Consider the following 19,344-nt stretch of genomic DNA (forward strand, 5'->3'; position numbering starts at 1 on the left):
GAATCCACGCTAGGTAGCTATGGTTTTTATTTTTTAATAAATTATATGTCAATATTGTGGTAAGTTCTTGTTTTAAACTATTTAAACTATTAACCCTTTTTGTTTCTTTGGGTAACTTGTGCAAACAGACATTAGTAAGTATCTGATTACTAATGTTATATCTCGATCAAGTCCATATTGATTTTAAAATCCTGCACTGATATATATGGCCAATAAAACCAAGTAAATTTACGTTTTGTTACACCTATAGCAACCTTGGGCAGTTGGTTCCAGTGGAGTAATTACGGTTTCCTCAGGGCAAAATCTGCTGCTGCTGGGTTACTTCTAAGGCAAGAAAGATACCAAAGCTATGTGACTAATTTTTGAAGCACTAGCTCCAAAAAATAGGCGTCTTATCGCTGGGTCCTCTTCACTGCTCTTTCCCTTACATCATGCTCTGTTGTCACCTCCTCTTTCCATCACAGCCTACAGCACAGACCTTCTAGTGCAAGGACCTCGCCTCCTACTCAGCCTTCCCGAGCACGTACAAGAAAAGGTGTTTCAATGATAGTGTTCAATTGTTCAATACCTGAATGCCCAAGTCAATGGGAATGCAAAGGCAAGACGCCTGAAGGAAGCTTTCTGGAAGTTAAAGCTGGCCCACGGCAACACTGACTCAGTAACTGCTCCTTAGAAAGGGAGGAATCCACTTTTTTTAGAGTGGTACTGTAAACAGTGGCAGAAAAAGAAGGGGCACGTTATTTGAGTGATTTTAATAGATACTTACACTGTACTCATAATGGTATTGTCACATCTCAGTGGCCATGCAGGCAAAGAGGAAATTTCAATCTTTCCGACAAAGAAGAGCTAAAACCAGAACCAAAGCAGTCCAGGATTTTTTCAGTGCGTATGAAACTAACAATGAAACATAATGGATGGAAATGAATTCATGCAATCTGAAGAAAGCCACAGGCCAAAGCCCAGCTTGTCTTCATGCATGGAGGTCCAGATTATGTGCATATCAGTTCTGTAGAAAAACTGAGCTGTGAAAGATTCAAATCCAAGAGGAACTTCGTCTGAGTCTGCAGCCCACACAAGTCATTGACTTGTCTTGCTTTGTGAAAGTCAGTGGAGCAAGGTCAATTTAAACACACTCAGAATGTAGGTCTAGCATGGAGGCATAAAAGCCAAGGACGTTTGAATTTCTCCTGCCTTCCAACATGGACCGACTCCACCAAGAGTGGTGAGAGAAAGATTTCATCTCTGATTCTCCTTTCTCAACTTTATGAGCACCTCTGTAAGATTAAAAGCACCCAAGTAGCCATTACTCTACAAGAGCTTAGAGGTGAACAACTCCAAGCCTGCTTTCATCCTGCTGACTGCTAAAAGGGAGGAATAAAAAAATATGACCCATGCAATGAGTTCTCCAAGCACTGATAAACAAGGGCAAAAGGATAAAGGAACTGCTTACCAGTACCGCCCACACCAGCTCCTCTGACCGAGTATTATACTGCCACACAACTGACCGCTGTGGCAAGCCATCACTTATTACAATAATAAGTTACATTTTACTTTGTTTTCTTTCTTTTTCTGGTATTTCAAATTGAAAGTACATGGAAATGCCAACACTGGAAACATTCTGCTCTTACTGATGTATCAGTGAGCTCACTACTCTATTTCTTGGAAATGTTATTCATTTCTATGCTTTGGACTATTAATTTAGCCTGGCATTTTCTGTCTTCGAAACTTGTAAACTCGGTATCCTGGAGGCACAATGGTATTAAAGTGCAATGCTGCATCATTCAATGCTTCCTTTTGCAACTTACTAAAGCACTTTGTATTTTTCTGCTCTAAGTTATCACTTCATTATTCACTTGCGACAGTGCTTACAGCCTCCATTCAGGCCTGGAGACCTATTACGCTACACGTTGTATGCAAGCAACACCACCACAATGGAATCTCAACCTCAAAGAGCTTGGGTTGAGATTTAAAAAATAAAATAAAAAATAAAATGCATCAGTGACCTAGCTCCGCCACCATTGAAAAATAATGCTTAAAAAAAGTCATCTTTTACGGAGACTATCATTCAGTCAATTCAAAGAGCTTTTAAGTAGTGTAGTCTTAAGGCAGACAGCAAGATAAGAATCATAACAAAAAGGCCAAACAAGCCTGAACAACACTGTGAACAGACAAATGAGGCACAACTGAGTACTACCACATTTGTTTGCAAGGAAGACTGGCAAAACACACAGAAGAGCTGAAAGCAACCAACTCAGACAATTAAACCTGCTAAAGCTGCTAAATCTTGTCTATCGCTATACTTTCAGGATATAAGCACAAAGAAAAACTACGTTGTTTCCATTTTTTAGTTTATGTTTGTCTAAGGAACATCTAAATTGTCTGCATATATATTTTCAGTATGAGTGCATTTCAAGATTTTAAAATGATGACTCAGAAGAATGTAAGCACAAAAAAAGTATAGCAAAATAATTTCCTACCATTACTTGCATTCTGTGCACTTTGACATACCGATAACTGGGTTTTCAGAAGTCGTGTCTATCTCTATCACATATTATTTTATAAAGCTTTTCAAACATGACTGGTACATTTATGTATTTGTTTGGCAGGCAAAGATAGCATAGTCTGCATCATTATCAATACTACTGTCTTCTGCACTTCACTTTCTGTAAAGTTTTCAGATGCTGCGACACAACACAGCCAGAGTTTTCACCTAATCAATAATTCTTTCATTCCTCCTTGTTTTCTTTGAAGACGTTTTCCACCATTTTGGAACAATAAGGCATTGATTATTAATATACAGATGGAGTAGATATAAGTAGAGACAAAAGAACAACTGCTGAATTCAAAACACGGGTCCCAATTTACATTTAGTGTAACCTGGATTGGTTAAACAGATGTCTCCCCAGCAAAAGAATTCCACAGCAGAGCAAGGTGTCAAAAAGAATAGTATGCTGAAGCACTAGGGCTGGGTTACCTATTGATTAACAGGTCATAACATGCATGTTAAAATCACAAGGGAGTACACAGTGACCAGCTCCAGACAGTAAAATGATGATGAAATTGTTGGGGTCATAAAGACCTACAGCAGAGCTTCAACTCTAGGCCTCCTGTTTTTGTGGAGAGCTGGCATTACGAAAGGACAGAGCGGGGAATTGTGACTGAACCTAAGAGCTGACAATCAAAGCCGGAGGACCGAAGGAGAGATTTTTGTGCCAATGAGATAACGACAAGGGGTCAGTAGCAGCGTGGCTGTACTGCTGTTATACTGCTGGTATAGCTGTGATGGACCAGCTGTGTTCTTCCTGTGTAGAACAAACTTCTCTTTACATGATCAATGAAGACTGCAAAATAAAAGCTACTCCAGTACAAGTGCTGATGGTTCAAGTTAGATGAACCAACATGAGAATCATAGAATCATTAAGGTTGGAAAAGACCTCTAAGATCATCGAGTCCAACTGTCAACCCAACACCACCATGCCCACTACACCATGTCCCTAAGCGCCTCATCTACACGTCTTTTAAATACCTCCAGGGATGGTGACTCAACCACTTCCCTGGGCAGCCTGTTCCAAGGCTTGACCACTCTTTCAGTAAAGAAATTTTTCCTGATGTCCAACCTAAACCTCCCCTGGCGCAACTTGAGGCCATTTCCTCTCGTCCTGTCGCTTGTTACTTGGGAGAAGAGACCAACCCCCACCTCGCTACAACCTCCTTTCAGGTAGTTGTAGAGCGCGATGAGGTCTCCCCTCAGCCTCCTCTTCTCCAGACTAAACAACCCCAGTTCCCTCAGCCGCTCCCCATCAGACTTGTGCTCCAGGCCCTTCACTAGCTTCGTTGCCCTTCTCTGGACACGCTCCAACACCTCCATGTCTTTCCTGTAGTGAGGGGCCCAAAACTGAACGCAGTATTCGAGGTGCAGCCTCACCAGTGCCGAGTACAGGGGCACGATTAGAAGTACCAACCCAGCTCCTTCCAGGATCTCTATGTACCCATGTCTTGTCTCTCTACTCTCATTGTCACCACGGGTGATCATTACAGCTCTAGATCTTCTCAGCAACCAGACTCAAACCTACCACTCCTTTCACCACCATGAGTCAGCTGCCCGACCACGACAGAACCACATACTAGCAGGCTTCCCTTTAACCACTTTCCCCCACACACAGCCCCAGAGCACAGGTAAGGATGGACTGAGAGAAGAGAATGGCAAAAGCAGGAATGTCTCTGCGGCCTCTGCCCTGTAGTAGTCACTGTGATTTGTGTCTGGCTCCAGGCCCACGGGAACGGACACAAAGCCACCATGATGGCCCACAATGAATTTAGGATTACATGCACTGTTTTTTTCAACAAATACCCCAATACTATAGAGAGCTGGAAAATGATCCTAAATCTTGCTCAAAACAGAAATAAAGTACTCCAATAGACTCATCTGTATAAGGCACCAGGAAAAAACTGCTCCGAGCTGTAGTTCAGAGACAAAATTGAGAGACACTCTGTGATTTAATGCCAGGTATTTATCAGTGATGATCCAAGATGAGCAATACAGTAATTGTTAGCTGTTGAACTGAAGAGAAGTTCAGCAAAACATGCCTCATCCAAACATCCTGGTCAAATCAAATGTAGGAAGTTACATTCGTACCTGCCTAACATTGCTCCTTGCAGCCATAACTAAATATAACTTGGATCCCTGTTTGAAATTACTGCAGTAGTCTTAGATACTAAAAAGCTTGCCACATCCTACCCTGCAGGTGTGGTAGCTCTTTTCCACCAGAGATGCTTTAGTTTGCTAAAAAATGAATCAGAGATAGGTATGAAGAGAAGCTTAATTAATACTTTCTGGAGTTTTCCTGGAGCCAGGTTTGGGAGGTGGAAGAATTTCTCCTGGGAGCCATGGACAACAGCAAATGCTCCACTCGGAGCAGTGGTCTCACTCCTTCACCCTTGTTTCCTGCTTTATCCTTTGCTTCCACGCACGCAGCAGCAGCACACGTAAAGCTAATCACCCTTCCTTCCCCCTAGATCCTGGAACAAGCCACAGCCCACTAGCAAAACCACTAAAGAGCACACATAATTCTCTCCCTTGGGAGATGAGAGAATGAACTGCACATGGTGTAAGTAATTCGTAAAGCTTAGTGCATAACTGGAAGAACATATGCTAATAGTAAGGGTGAGCTTTAGCTAGGAACGTATACAGCAAAGCCTGCTGAGAACAGGCAGGTTTTACTATCACTGTCCAAAAGCACGAAACAGCATCCTCTGTGATGAGTAACAACCTCACCAAAAGAGATTTTGGTTTTCAGAGAATCAGCCTGGTTCATTCACAAGCCACCTGCTCTGAAAGTTATTTGTATAATGTATAAACTGCTTTTAAGGCAGAGAAGGATTTAGTGCTTGTATTAAATATATGATGTACATCCACTTATTGGCATCTTATATAGGCTAAGGACTGTCTGGAAAACATGAATGCAAAACGTTGAATCAACAGTCTTTCAAAGATGATTTAGACAATCAGTTCCTATTAGAACTAACCAAATGTAAAGCTCCAGAGCTCGAATAAGCTTTAAAAAACTCAGTCTAAAACTCTCCCAAAGTAAACAGCTTGAGTCCTACTTCAACTGAGAAAGCCAGAAAGCTGAAATATGCCACTGTATCTGACTGGAGATCATTTTGCAATTTGCCTGAATCCAGTACAAGGGGCAGCAGGAACCTTGAAAAGACTGAAATGCACCTCAGCAAAGGTAACAGACAGCTGTTTCTGAACTTTTGTGGATTTTAGGAGAAAAATTAAGAGCTCAGCACTGTAAAGGACTCCTCACACAGCTTGGAGGGTGACTCTGGTGCAACTGTTTATAAGCAGCAGAATGTGTTTCTTCTGGTAGGGCTCAGAGAACATTTCTGACACGCTCTAATTACTTGCATGCTTATTGAGGAGGGGGGCAAGGACAGGAGCGAGGAGATTAAAAGTAAAAAGCTGTTTACAGCATTGTGCTTCTTTTCAAATTACGTTCTCTTATATGGCTCCAGCTTTATGCACAACTACTGAGTTTCACGCTAATGTAATACTGCTGCAAGTACCGCAGTGGAGAATCTGACTTCATGTGCTATGGCATATATTGTTGGTGGCTCTGTTACTACATTTTACAAGGTCATTTTTCTTGGTGTGGGAACACTGTTTTTCTTGGTGTGCAAGGCCTGCTACGGAAAAATTAGAAGTGATGGGAATAAACTTCTCGATGAAATATTTTCTCTCAGAATGAAAGCACAGATTTTAGAGCATCGTAAAGTATTACAAACGTCTTTCAAAATTTATGTTCAAGCCTTCCCTTCATTTTAGAACTATGTAAAAAGATAAAAACATACCCAAGCAGCATTTTTCCATCTCTTAATATAGCTTCACTTGCTTTTATTCAGAAGCAAAAGTTTGTATTTATTTATTTCATAAATATACTCCATAATAGTTTCTGAATGCTAATTAAATTATACCTAATAAGAGTTCTCACCAGTAAAAACAAAATCTCCCTTGCCTCCCCAACTCTTCTTTTTTTCTTTGGTAGATTTAGAAGAAGGGAATAAAATCTGATTGAGAAACAAAAGGCTGACCCCCTCTCATAACTCAAAACTGCGAGATGTTTTACAACTCCAGTTTGGATTTTCCATTTTGCATTAGTTTTCACTACCACAAACCAATTCTAACAACAGCATGAAACTGCAGCAATGCAGAGGTCCAGTGCCTATTTCTGCAGCAGTGAACCGAGGAAACCTGTGCCTGTATCTCACCCATCCCAAAGAGGACCAGCAAAGTACATCAGGATTTTCTCCTCGCTGCTGCTTCATTACAGCCAGTCACAGCGGCACAACATGATCCCAGACATCTGGGAACTCTAGAGACATGCACATCACGGGGAAGGGCACCAAAAGTAAAAATAAGAGGAATGAAAAAAACCTTGTTGAATTTTAGGATGGAAGTTTTTTCTGGATTTCTTTCACTATCAGTCTAATTATTTGCAGGGATTAACATAATTGAAAGGCCAAAAGAAATAAAAACCTATCCTCCAAAATCCTTCATTTGAAGGACCAAGGGATGGGAGAAAGAGAAGCTCTTCCTGCCTTAATGAATCAGACTTCAAATGCATACGAATCTGTATTTTAGACTATTTAAATCTCCAACAATATTTTAAGATTACTGAGGATTTCTCCTGAATCTGTTTTATGTAAAAAGGCTCAAAGATGTGCTAAGTTTTGGTTTTTTTTTTTTTTTTTTGAACGAAGACTGACACTTCAGATTTTCTTTCAGACACACAGGACCAAGTTACGACCACTTTATTTGTGCAAACAGACTGCCTAAGTCCTAAAATACCATACCCTGCATTTGATAATAGCCAGTTTGTTTTTATACAAATTTGCCCTGTCAAAATACATCTATAAACAGTTGCTGCAAAGATTACTCTTTCCGGGATTTGCCACAACGTGCGCAACAGACTTCGTCAAATGAAATTTCATCAAATGAAACACTGACCTAATCACTTCTTACAATCTTTTCTCTCCATAGACCCTACCAAGACAGAAAAAACAATAGGGTCTTTTTCAGTATAAGCGATAGCAACCTGAGAGATTTTTTGTTGCTTATACCAACAAATCTGGGTTTATGCAGTTTTGCTTTCCACATTGATTCTTTACCTGGGAATGCAATGCACTAGGATTTTGCATTTCACTTCAGTATGTGCCACCGTAACAGCCCAAGAAACCCCAAAATCTGAAGATCCCAGTACAAACTTGCCATCGAGATCTATATTGTGATGCTCTGAATGGAAGCATCTGCCTGTCAGAGTACAATTTTCTAAAGCCGGTTACAGTATTTTCCAGCTAGCAATAGAATCCATGAAAGTTATAAAACCAAATAATTGATAGATGTCCATCTGTTTAACTGATTGCTCTAATCAATATACCTTCCTCCCATAATGTCTTGTACAGACACTCTCTCTCAAATACATAACTGCAGAATCAATTCAGTTGGGAAGTATATAAAAATTTCAATTCTACAAATGGCAAAACATGATGAAAATATGAACTGCTAAAGCTATCATGATGCTTAAAGGCACAGAGTTTTATTAAGTGATCTGGAAAAACTCACCGGACAGAAAAAATTCTTGAAGTCAACAATCAACAGATTTTCACGAGACAGCCAACTACAATGATAATACTCTAGGATAATTATCTGAAGATGATTTTCCTCTTGTTTCACCCTAACCTTACAATAGTGCTCTAAAAAGACCTCCTCGGGGAAATGGCATCACCCAGAGTTCCCACTTGCCCAGATGTTTCCCTCATTATGTTACAAGCCTGTCAAGAAAAGGCAAATTCAGGGTTATTCTAATGATAGCAAACACCTCATAAAAAACCTCTCCAAATTTACTTTTCCAAGGAACATCATTTTAAAAGGCATTTCAAGTGCCCATGAGGAAAGAAAGCATCATTTATAAAACATTATTACCAGAAATCTTGAAGATATTAAAAAAAACATCCTGGAATGTCAAGCCCGTGATAAAACTGCAGCTCAAAGAGAAAAAGCATCATGGGGCCTTACCCAAAGCACGCGGCCAAGCACTCCCAAGCAGGATTCCCACCAAGACCAACAGAAGGTTTTCTGAGTTAAGAGGACCTGATTCCAGTTTGTGACTGGGATGTTGAGTCTGCAGACCTGGGTTCCCTCCCGTAGCTAGTGGTTTCACTTTGTGGACCACCAGCCGGGGATCCCATGCAGAGTGATCGTTACAGCCTGCACTCTCCTTATTTTGACTCATACTTCATAGAAACGTGCTGTGCTGGTACTATGAGTCTTTCTGAGATGCTAAAAGGGTTTACATAAATTTATGGTGATAAGAATTATACATTTTCTGTTAGTTCTTTGCATGATTTGGCAGTTGATTTTTCTTTAACACTTGGATATAGGGGAAAAAAGTTGGTCAGGGCACATGGAACCAGCCAGAGATTTACAAGCTTTGCCTGGGGATTTTGATGCTGCTGCAGCTTTTAGCACTGTCTCTAACCATTTTAAATGAATGGCAACACGTGATACCGAATAAAAAAGAACCACCCGCAAAAACAAGGAAACAGAACAAAAAAAGTCCTTTACCTCTGCCGGACATAATTCACCGGTGGTTTCATGGGATCAGAAGATGGGAACAGTCTGGCTGAGTCACAAGCCCAGTCACAAGCATCTATCACCCTGTTTCTTGGCTATTTCAGGACTGAACACCTCTACCTGTTTCTCGACACTTTCCAAGGAAAGCCATGCATTTTGCTCCCGTATTTCCCAACGCCATACACCTATTTGGTCCTCTCTCGCCCTAGAGAACGCTGCGTCCTCACAAGGGAGGCCCTGGGTGGGACATGCCGCGTCTGACACGGCCCGGCCTGCTTCCATCCCTCGCCTGCCCCCATACGCGCTCCCCAGGTAAGATGGCCGCCGTCTGCTGTGACCTGTCTGCGACGCACCAGTGACGCGCACGGGAGCTGCCCCGACGCCTCCAACACGGTGTCAAAATGTGGCGCGGGGAGCAGCTCTGCCTTTTCTCACCTCTGTCCCCTGAAAGAGTGTAAAACCAAGGGGTGGAGAAGCCCTCGAGCGGGTGAATACCTGGCGGTAGCGCCTGCTGGTGCCTCGGGCTCGGGACCGGCGCTGAGCGGCGGAGGGAGCCCGCGGTCGAGGCAGGTGCATGGCGCCGGCTCCCCTCCGCCCGGCCGGCCCCGTCCTCCCCGGCCCGGGGCCGAGCCGCCCCCCATGGCCCCGCCGCGGCGGCCCGCGCGACAGCCCTCGGGGGCGGCAGGTGGAGACCGTTGGCCGCGCGTGAGGGAGCGGCCGTTGGCGGGGCGCGGCCGTTGGTCGCGCGCGGGCGCGGAGGGAGGGGGGGGAGGCGGGGCGGCACTCACCTGCCGCTGGCTGTGGTTGCCGGCGCCTGGGGGGGCGTGGGGCTCGCCGCCGCCGCGCAGCACGGTGATGTGCAAGGTGAGCAGGAGGAGCCCCAGCAGCAGCAGCAGCTCGGCCGCCAGCCGCACCATCCTCTTGAGCCGGGCGGCTTTAGGGCCCCGCGGCGGCGGCGGCCGTGGAGGAGGCGGAGGAGGAGGAGGAGCCGCGGCGGCCGCCGCCGCCGGGGCCGCCGCCGCCGCCGGAGCGTCCCCGGCCCCAGGGCCGGCCGCGGCAGCCGCAGGACGGGCGGCGGGGACCGCGCCGCTCTCGGCGTCGGCGGGGCGGGCGGCGGGCGCGGGGCAGCGGCGGCAGCAGCAGCAGCAGCAGCGGGGGCCGCCACACCACGGCGGAGCCACGTCGGGGCGGGACGCCGCGGCGGCGGCGAAAATCCCGGCGCTGCCCGGCTGCGGCGGGGGGCGGCAGGTAGCCGCGACGGGGCCGCGGACCGGCGGCGTCTCTGCGGGCAGCCCTGCAACCCAGAGTCACCGTGGGCCGTCGGAGGGAGGGAGGGAGCGGGCGGGCCGAGCCCCCGCCGCCTCAGGGAGCCGCGGGCCGGCGGAGAGCAGCGCGGCTCGGCTGCCGACGGGGAGACGCTGCGAGGACAGGGGGGAGCCGGCAGCGTGTGTGCGAGTGAGAAGGAGGAGGGAAGGAGGGAGGGAGGGAGGGAGAGGCGGGGGGGCTGGGGACGACTCTCACATGGCGGGGAAGCCGGGACGCTCCGAGGGGAGGAGAGAGCTTGGGGCTATCGCCTCCCTCCTCGCGAGGGGATGGGGGTGGCCCCTGGACCAGCTTCCCCCCTCCGCCGTGTCCTCGCCCGCCCCGCGGCTCCCCCCTCCCCTCTCGATGCCCGTCGAGGCGTCGCCCTGGCCTGCGCGCCCCGCCGGGTCCCGTCCCGTCCCGTCCCGTTTCCCTGCGGCGGGGGTGTGTGGGAGCGGGGCCGCAGCGCGACCCCCGCCGGCTCCCAGCCCTCGACGGGGCGGCTGCGAGCTCCCCGTGGGGGAAGAGGGGCAGATCGCTGCTTCCCCCCCCGACCCCCCTTCCTCCTCCTTCTTCTCTCTGCCCCCTGGGTCGGCGGTGGGGAATGGGGAGGGGAGGGGGGACGGAGGGCGAGGGGCTGCAAAAAGCTTCAGCTGCCTGCTGTCCCTCGGAGCTGGATACCTGGCTCCATCTCTCCTCTCTCTTCCCTCCAGTGGCCCTAGGGCTGGCAGGGGCAGCTCCGCACTCTCTCCTGCCACCGTGCGTGCGTGTTTGCAAGCGGCTGGCTCTCCTCCTGGCTCCTGCTGCTGCTTCCAGACCAACTTTCTCGCCCCCTCGCTCTGTGTCGGGAGAGGTGCGTGTCGGATGCTTTTATACTGCCCTGCCTCCCTCCCCTGCTGTCCTCCCCTCCCGCTCCCCCCCTTTCCCTTTTCCCTCTCTACAGCTCCTGCTGCAGCCTAGCATCGCCCCCCCTTTGCCCTGCTCCCCCCCTCCTCGTGCCGACCTGCCCCTCTGCAAGCCCTGGTTTGCCAGGGCACCCTGCCGCAGCACCCGCACCCCGTCCTACTCACGGCTGCACCTCACGTAATGACTTCCACTGGTGCTTGGCAGGGACAGAGCTGTACTAGAGTGTCAGGTCCCCTTCAGCTGGTCCGTGCATCCCCGGCAGGGCACGAGGCACGGGAGGACTCAGGCCACTGGGGTTTTACACTCCTCAGTGTGGTTTCCCTTCCTCTTGGTTGCTGACTGCGTAAGTACAGTGGAAAAAACTTTCTCTCTCGGATGGGAGGCCCCCAAATTTTAAAATTAACGTGAATTTGAAAATGAGGGTTGGATTATCACTTGCTGTAAATCAATATGTTTGCATCCAGTCTGATGGAGCCAAACCTCTTTCCAAGTGCTGAAGATGCAGCTCAGTGTAACAAGAACAAACACAGCTCAAATAAACTTGAAACATAAAGTCACCTAACAAAAAATGGGAGTTTTGGAATCTTTGTTGTCATTCTTCCACAATTGGGAATGTTACGTGTAAAAATGAGGATACAAGCGATCAGGGCCCGTACGAGTGCGTGACAGCTGGGAGGCTGAATTGGTATCAAAATGTCTAAATGGGCAAATTGGGGAAAAAGTGTTCCCCATCCAAAACATTTTCAGTCTGAGACCGATGTCCTCAGCAGGGTTCCTGCAACGTAAAGGTGAGATGTGCTTCCAGCATGCGGTGCCAGCAGGGGCCGAGGCGCATTGCGGGAGCCTCTGCCAGCGGTGTGCCCGACCCGGGAAGCTGGCAGATTTGGGGCGCGAGGAGAGTTGGAGCTCGTGGGAGGTCTCTTGCAGGTCTTGGTGCATCTGAAGGCTTGGTGCAGTCACGAATGAGTCGGAATGATGTCTCGTACCATTCCAGTCAGATACGTTTCCTTTCCAGTGATAACCACTGTAAATGATTAACCATCAGGCAGGAATATGGTTAAAATAATTGCACTGGAGTATCGTTAAAGATGTTACCAAAAGCCACAAAACCAAAACCTTCAGATTTAAGGATTTTTAATCTGCAAACATGTTCCGTATTAGCACTGCAGGAGGAACGATTGGCACAGATGATCGTGCAGGGTAGGGACTCCTGCTGGGCTGCCCTGAGTGCATTACAGCAAGGTATAACCCCTCCATCTCGTGAAATCACTCGTTGCTAAATACCCGATATCACACCGATGCTCTCGTTACGCAGCAAATCATACAGAGCTATTCAATATCACATAAAGCCGTAACAGCCTGTGGGACCGTCACGTGGTTTTTAAAAAATGCGTTTGTTTTTTTTTTTTAACCCAAACATTCCTTGGGCTAATCAAAATATTGAGAAGATAAAAACACTGATGTACTTCAGCTGTCATCGCTCGGCCTGGGCTCTCCTCCTGCCGCCATTGCTGTGATCCTGGCAGCCGGTGGCTGCGCCCCCAGGCAGGCACGCCAGTGGCAGCGAGCCCGAAATGGGGCGGTTAAGGAGGCAGGCTCGGGGAGATGGGCAGCGAAGAGGCAGGAGAACTGTCCTCCAGGTTTACCGAAGTCTGACCCTACCTAGTGGCTGTCAGTGGATCCCGGCTGTTGAAGAAAAGTGGAAACTTGGCACATGAGTTCTGTATTTCAGAGCTTAATAGTACAAATCGACAGCCAGAGCGAGACTGAAGGCTCATAATGCGAAACAGTCCAAGTGACAGCCTGGTGAAAAACACACACATGGATCTGCCGCTGAGCTCTGGGTAGTGTAAGTTCTCCCTCGCCTTATGAAAGAGACTGAACCAAAAGACATCTTTAATCCAGATGAGATGGGCCCGTACTGGTGCACGTTTCCTTGTGGGACATAAAGTTTTATGCATTAAGCTGTTGTGCAAAGACAGTGAGGGACAGAGCAATGCTACTATTAGCAGCGAGCGGACGGCAGCAAGAAACCGAAGCCTCTTCCCACTTGAAAAAGTCAGCGTAAAAGCGGCACTTGGGTACGGCGATATTGCCTGCGTGGCTGCGCTGGGGACAACCGGAAAGGAGAGTGTGCGCACGCGTGCGCCGTAGATGCCAATTTAAATTCACAAACACTGTTAAATCAGCAGATGACTTCATCGATGAATCCAGACGGCTGAATCGCAACCTGTAGGGGAGATGGACTTAAAAGCTAAGGGAAAAGCTCTCTTTTCCCAGCGGGGCAAACATTTGCTCCAGCAGCTACCATCTAGTCCCTGGAAAATGAAGTCAGGGTTCGCCTGGGGGAGGAGATCCATCGGTAGCCTGAGGGGGATGCTGCTCCTGGGATGTGGTTATGGGCAGCCAGCAGGGAGGTAAACCAGCAAGTGGGGCCAACAGTAGTGCTGGGGTAAGGAAGGTGTGTTCCTTTGATAGCTCCTTCCCGAGGTTCAGACCTCGCCCCTCCACCCCCAGCTTTTACCTTCCATTTCTCTTCCCTCTGACGGTAAAGGCAGACTCAGCTCTTGTGCACTCCCAGCCCCTCGCCAGTGCCAGGAGAGACACACTGAGCCCAAGCTCTTCGAAAGGGAGTTAAACTCACATGTTTTTATGCAGCATTTATGATAGGACAAGCACACTACACGGTCAAGTAGTGTAGCTCAGTGTGAGGAGTCAGTAGGCCATGGTAGCTCATCGTCCGATGCCCTGCCTCTCTCGAGCCCTGCAGATCCTGCTTTCCTCATTGCACAGCTTCAAAGGGGGGTTGCAGCTGTCCATGTCGCAGCCTCCATCGGGTGGTGAGAACTCTCGCGTGGGGAGGTGTTTCAGGGATCTGTTGGCTTCAGTCGTGGTGCTGCCAGGTGAAAGGCCCCATGGTCTCCTTTACATCAGCCTGTCAACAAAAATGCAGAACAGTTATCCACGGCCACCATGCCACCTTCAGTGCTCAAGGCAGAAAAATTGTGTCTGGGGCTGAATTTGCGATGTTCTCACTGGCATGTCCTGCTGGAGTTGTTCCTGTCTCCTGCTGTGGCCATCTCGGTGGACCACATCGCGTCCTGAGCCCACCACATTGCCGTGCAGGCACCTACACTTGGTGTTACGAGTCCTTAAAAATGAAGACACAGCACTTTGCAGAGTCTGGGTGGTCCTAGTGACTGGCATGAATAGTATGTCAATTGTACCCGCTCACGTGTGAAAAATTCTCATTTTGGATGAGTGCTGCCAGATGACATCCTTCAAGGCCAATGTGAGAATTGCTGGAGAGGGAGAGGTGGAGAAAAAAATACAGTATGGTGTAATACAACACAACAGAAGTCACTTTACGTGCTTTATCTCAGAAGTGAGGACGTAGAGGTGGAAGCAATAGATTAACTGGTGTGAATGCCACTGCGCCATGGCTCACGTGGGTCCTGCACTCCAGTTGTCCCAGCGGTTAAAAGATATTGGTGCTTACCTGCTTGTCCACTTTACCCCTTTATTGTCAACCCTGCTATTGCTCCAGGACTGTGGAGGCATTCTGTCTGTAAGATTGATAGCTTTTCAGAGGAGCGTGGCTGGTAGAGCCCCGTCCGCTCTCCTCAGCTCGCTCCTGCCTGCGCCCACTCCCAGGATGCCGTTGTTTTATCTGAAAGCCTGGGGGTTGCTTTAAAATTATCTGGATGAAAACCTGGCTCCACTGAAGTCGTTGGCAAAGCTCCCATTGACTTCAGAGGAGCCAGGATTTCACCCTAAGACGCTTTGTAGATTATTGGTGAATGGAAAGCATACGTCTGGCTTCTCGAGGGTTATTATTGTTGGTGGTGACCTCTGCTCTGGCGAGCATTGAGCAAGGCTGGGTTAAGACAGATGGCTAAAGCTTTTCCTGCGTCTTCCCTTGCTTCCTCACAGGGGCTTTGCTTTACGGCTCATCATCTTGGATGCTGCTTATCAAGGAATACCTTCCCGTCGCCTGCCGGTGGAATTTAATGCCTGTTTGCCCACATTCCCCTTCCCCCAACGCCAGCAGATCAGCAGATAGGAGACAGAATGGCTGATTAGCTTCTAGCTCCAACCTCTTAGCTGTAAGCTGCAAATGCACACACAAGGGTCTTCCCTTAAAAAAAAAAAAAAAAAAAAAGAAAGAAAAAAAGAATAACCTTCCCCTGCAGGCAACCTAAGTCTTTCTGTGATGCATGGTTCCTTTATCTCAATAAATTACAACTTGAATAGTAACCACCCTCTTTTTAAAAGAACTGATTAGCTTAGAGTTCTCCATTTTCCTGCTTCTCCTAGACTGGTGCTTTCCTTCCCGTCTACATATTTTGCCACCAGCTGGGCCTAACGGCTGGGTCAAGATTTCTGCATTCTGCAGCGCCTTGTGTGACAGACTGGAAATTCAGCGGCTGCTTTATTAAAACTTGAAGCAAAAGCGGAAATGTATAATGAGTAGTCTGAATTATGAAATATGGAAATGGAGAAAACAGTCCAGCCCAGTTTCCCGCCTGTTATTTATTTTTTTTAATACCAAATTCTGTTTATTTTACACTCTGCCACATTTTCACTTTTCAATATGCTGCACATTTTTGTACTGATGATGTGCAACTGCACTGTAGCATTTGCCAAGATGTGGCAGTACGGGACTGTGGGAATCAGCACGCCGGGCAACATTTTTCAAAAGCGCCCAAAGACCCTAAATTCTGCTGACTTTCGTAAGAGCTTGCCACAAGGCAATTTTTGTCTCTTTAGAGAAATACAGTGAAACCAGCAAACCCCTTTCCCCTGAAAGGGTTTTATCGCTGCAGAAGTGCCCGGGCTGGTTTAACTGAGACAAGCGCTACAAATGGAGTAAAGGCTCAGACACCTGATTGAGTTACCTTGGTTCAGCGAGTCGCAGCACATCAGCTGAGGCGAGCATTTTCCTGGTGGTTTTTCTGGCTGCGGTGCCAGCCATGTGGCAGAGCTGGCCCCCTGGCCCGGAGCAGGGAGGCAGCTCTGTGTTTTGGCAGCAGTGAGCCATTAAATTGGCTCATCCATTAAATTGGCTCAGCCAAATTTATCATTAAATTTAAATTATTACATGTAACAATGAATAATGTGACAGCTCACCCTGTGCGTACCTATGTAGGCCATCTGCGGGTGCATGGCAGCGGGTACTGCAGAGAAGGAGCTGTACACGAACATGTCTGGTGGGAGCTAAGAGCAGAGTGAGGAGGTGGCCCTGGCCCAGCTGGTGGGTGAAAAAATTGTAAATCACCGTAAGGGGTTGCGTGATCGAGGCTTGAGTTGGCTGATCACTTCCGACAAGTCTTGACCTATGTTCAGCAGCATAGCGGATGAGCAGCCTTTCTGATAGTTAAAAAAATAAAGAAATAGAGATAAACAGAGCAATTCGCACCTTCCACACCTATGGTTTTCAACCCTTCACTTCCCCAGGAAAAATATCATATTACCGGCTTGTAACTGGCTTTTTTTCAAGACTACTTTTGTGACTCTAGAGATCAGAAACTTAATTAAAAAGAAAAAAAAAAGAATCAGAAAGCCAGCTGAGTGGCTGAAGGACAGCTCTGCAGCAGGGAAGGGAAAGGAGGATTTCACAGCAAGTGCTGTGATGGTGGAAGACCTGAAGGGCTGACTGTCTCCTAAAAAAAGAGTTTAGCTGTCTCCATTGCAGGGAGGCTTTCATTCCCACAGAGAAGGTAGAGAAAATATGTGTCATTTGTTGATGGCTTCAGGTGATAAGTGTCACCTGGCTTCACTTAGGTGATTTAACAGAGCTGGAGCACAGCCCATGCAAGGTGACTCAGAGTCCTGCAAGCGTGTTGCTGCACTGGCACGGGTAAGGATCTCCCAAGTCTAGTTATGCCTCCTGGATAGGGGCTTCAGGGGTTTTGTTTTATTGTTCTTACTAAAGCTGTTCCTCTACTTGATAGCCGATGCTCTGGATTTCCTAATATCTTTGTGCAGTGCTTTGTCAAGTCAAAATTATGCCACATCAATGAAACATTCGGTTTCGAAACCTGCATATTCTGATGCCTGTAATATGGGAGCGTTGAATTTACACTGAGGTTTCTCAGCATGGTTTTGAGCCAGTGCTTTAGAAGCTAAATAGTATTAGTGATAAATGTCCTCTTCTTTTCCATAACGGAATCTCCAGCGAATGTTTCCAGATAAATACTCCACACCATGTACCAAAGCAAGCGGAAAAATGCCACAGTCCTATCATTACAGAGATACTTTGTTCAACACAGGTGGCAGAAACATAGAGAGTGAGGGCAGCTTTTTGCCCTGCCTTTCACCTCTTCCTCTGAGGCCCATTGGTACCTCAAATCTGAGCCTGATGACAAATGCTGTATTCCCTGCAGAGATATCTGAATCATCTGCAACAGTCTTTTAAAATATATATGTTTGCTGAGAGGCAGGAAAAAAGCTCTTACGGGAAGTAAATCTCTCTTCTGTAGGGATTGTGACAACGTGCTCAGTGAAGGCGTATCTGTTACCCAGCCATTTGGCATGCTGTAAGGAAACAGCGGGAATAGGCTCATAGTTATTACTGCAGGTGAAGAAATCATTTAAACTGGCACGTGTCCCTTCTCTTAATGTTTTTTATTAAGTTGCTGAGGTCTCAAATTCATTTGTGCTGGACTAAGGATGGGCAGTTGGATTAGATGTTCCCTCCACCAGCATTGAAGTGCAGGCTGTTTTTTGTGTCCTCCCTTAGTGCAGCTTTTAACATAGCAGTGCCCATGTTTGCAATACCCAGCACCTACGATGATAATCATAATAGCAAATAGTAATAGAGTCCCTGGGGAACGTCCCAGGCAGTAGTGGACAGGAATCATTTGAAATGTGCCTTTAAAAGAGGATGATATTATGTCAAATAAAGTAATGGAGAAAGAAAACAGAGAATCTGGGGCCTCTCATCTAAAGTATTTAATTCTAAGAAAAAGGTTCTCTGCTACCCAACTTCAAGCATGCTGTCTGGCAAACAAATGTGCACATCGCTGGTGCTCTCAAGCGCAGTTTGGATAGCAACAGTTTCACCTGCTGTCCGCAGTGGGCTGGTAAAAGTCTCTGGATCTGGATGAGATGGTCAGAGCAACAGAGCTAAGCTGGAGAAAGGTGCTCAGAGAGCCTCTGCAAGCAGACTTGACTGGCTGGTGCATGCCGGTGAAAAGGGGAGAGAGCACCCACCAATGCCTGGGGAAAAGACGCGAATGTTTTTCCTGGTCCTGCCAGAGGCAGAAGTTTTGGAGAAATTGCTCTGGTCGGCTGGAGAGACAGGGCTGGGCTGGCTGGAGGCTCCTCTTCACACAGCTACAGCAGGCTTACAGCAGTGCTCAGCACTTGTGAGAGAGGGAGGGAGGGAGAACAGTTTGAATGTGCAACACTCTGGTACATGCGACCAAGGAAATCACTGAAGATCAAAGTACGTGTTTATTCAAGGCAGCTGACCTGTCTGTAGGAGATTTTTGCTCCTCCAGTGCCCTGAAGACAACAGCAAGTGTGAAACAAAACGGCATGGAAAAAGCAATACCTGGAGCTCCACCTTGCTGCCTGAGACAGTTATTTGCTGCTAATCAGCAACTGAGATTTTTCTTCTCTGTTTATCAGTAACATCCCACTGCAGTGAGAATAGTCTTCAGGAGGTGGTGCAACCCTACACAAATCCTCATGGGAGGCTTTAGAAAGACAAAAAAAGGGGCAAGCACCACTGAATAACAACACAGCCCCATCTGATCAAGCTCAGACTTTATCTTTTCATTGCTGGCTATAACCAGCATTGTTCATTTAATGCAGTTATATCACGTAATAGTTTATACGTTTCCGGTGCATTTTCTTATACATAATGTCGTTCTCTTAAAACGTGGGTTGTGTGGGCTTTTTGTTGCTACTGAAGCTGCTGGTGGTGGTTTTTTTTCTGGATAGTCCACCACTCTGATCAAACGGCAGGGCATTCCGGCCAGCCTCTTGCA

At 47.3% G+C, this 19,344-nt stretch overlaps 1 protein-coding gene across 1 annotated transcript in view; it reads right to left on the minus strand.

The window, feature by feature from the left end:
* ISM1 (isthmin 1) overlaps positions 1-11,132 on the minus strand; it is a 40,249-nt gene extending 29,117 nt beyond the window's left edge. Inside the window, exons 1-2 of the mRNA XM_075147711.1 lie at positions 11,123-11,132; positions 9,928-10,433 (exon numbers count right to left, since the gene is read on the minus strand). Of these exons, the coding sequence (XP_075003812.1) occupies positions 9,928-10,433; positions 11,123-11,132 (516 nt within the window). The remainder of the gene's footprint in view (positions 1-9,927; positions 10,434-11,122) is intronic.
* Positions 11,133-19,344: the final 8,212 nt, after the last annotated feature.

This window comes from Calonectris borealis, chromosome 3, assembly GCF_964195595.1.
Source record: "Calonectris borealis chromosome 3, bCalBor7.hap1.2, whole genome shotgun sequence".
In the NCBI taxonomy this organism is placed as follows: domain Eukaryota; kingdom Metazoa; phylum Chordata; class Aves; order Procellariiformes; family Procellariidae; genus Calonectris; species Calonectris borealis.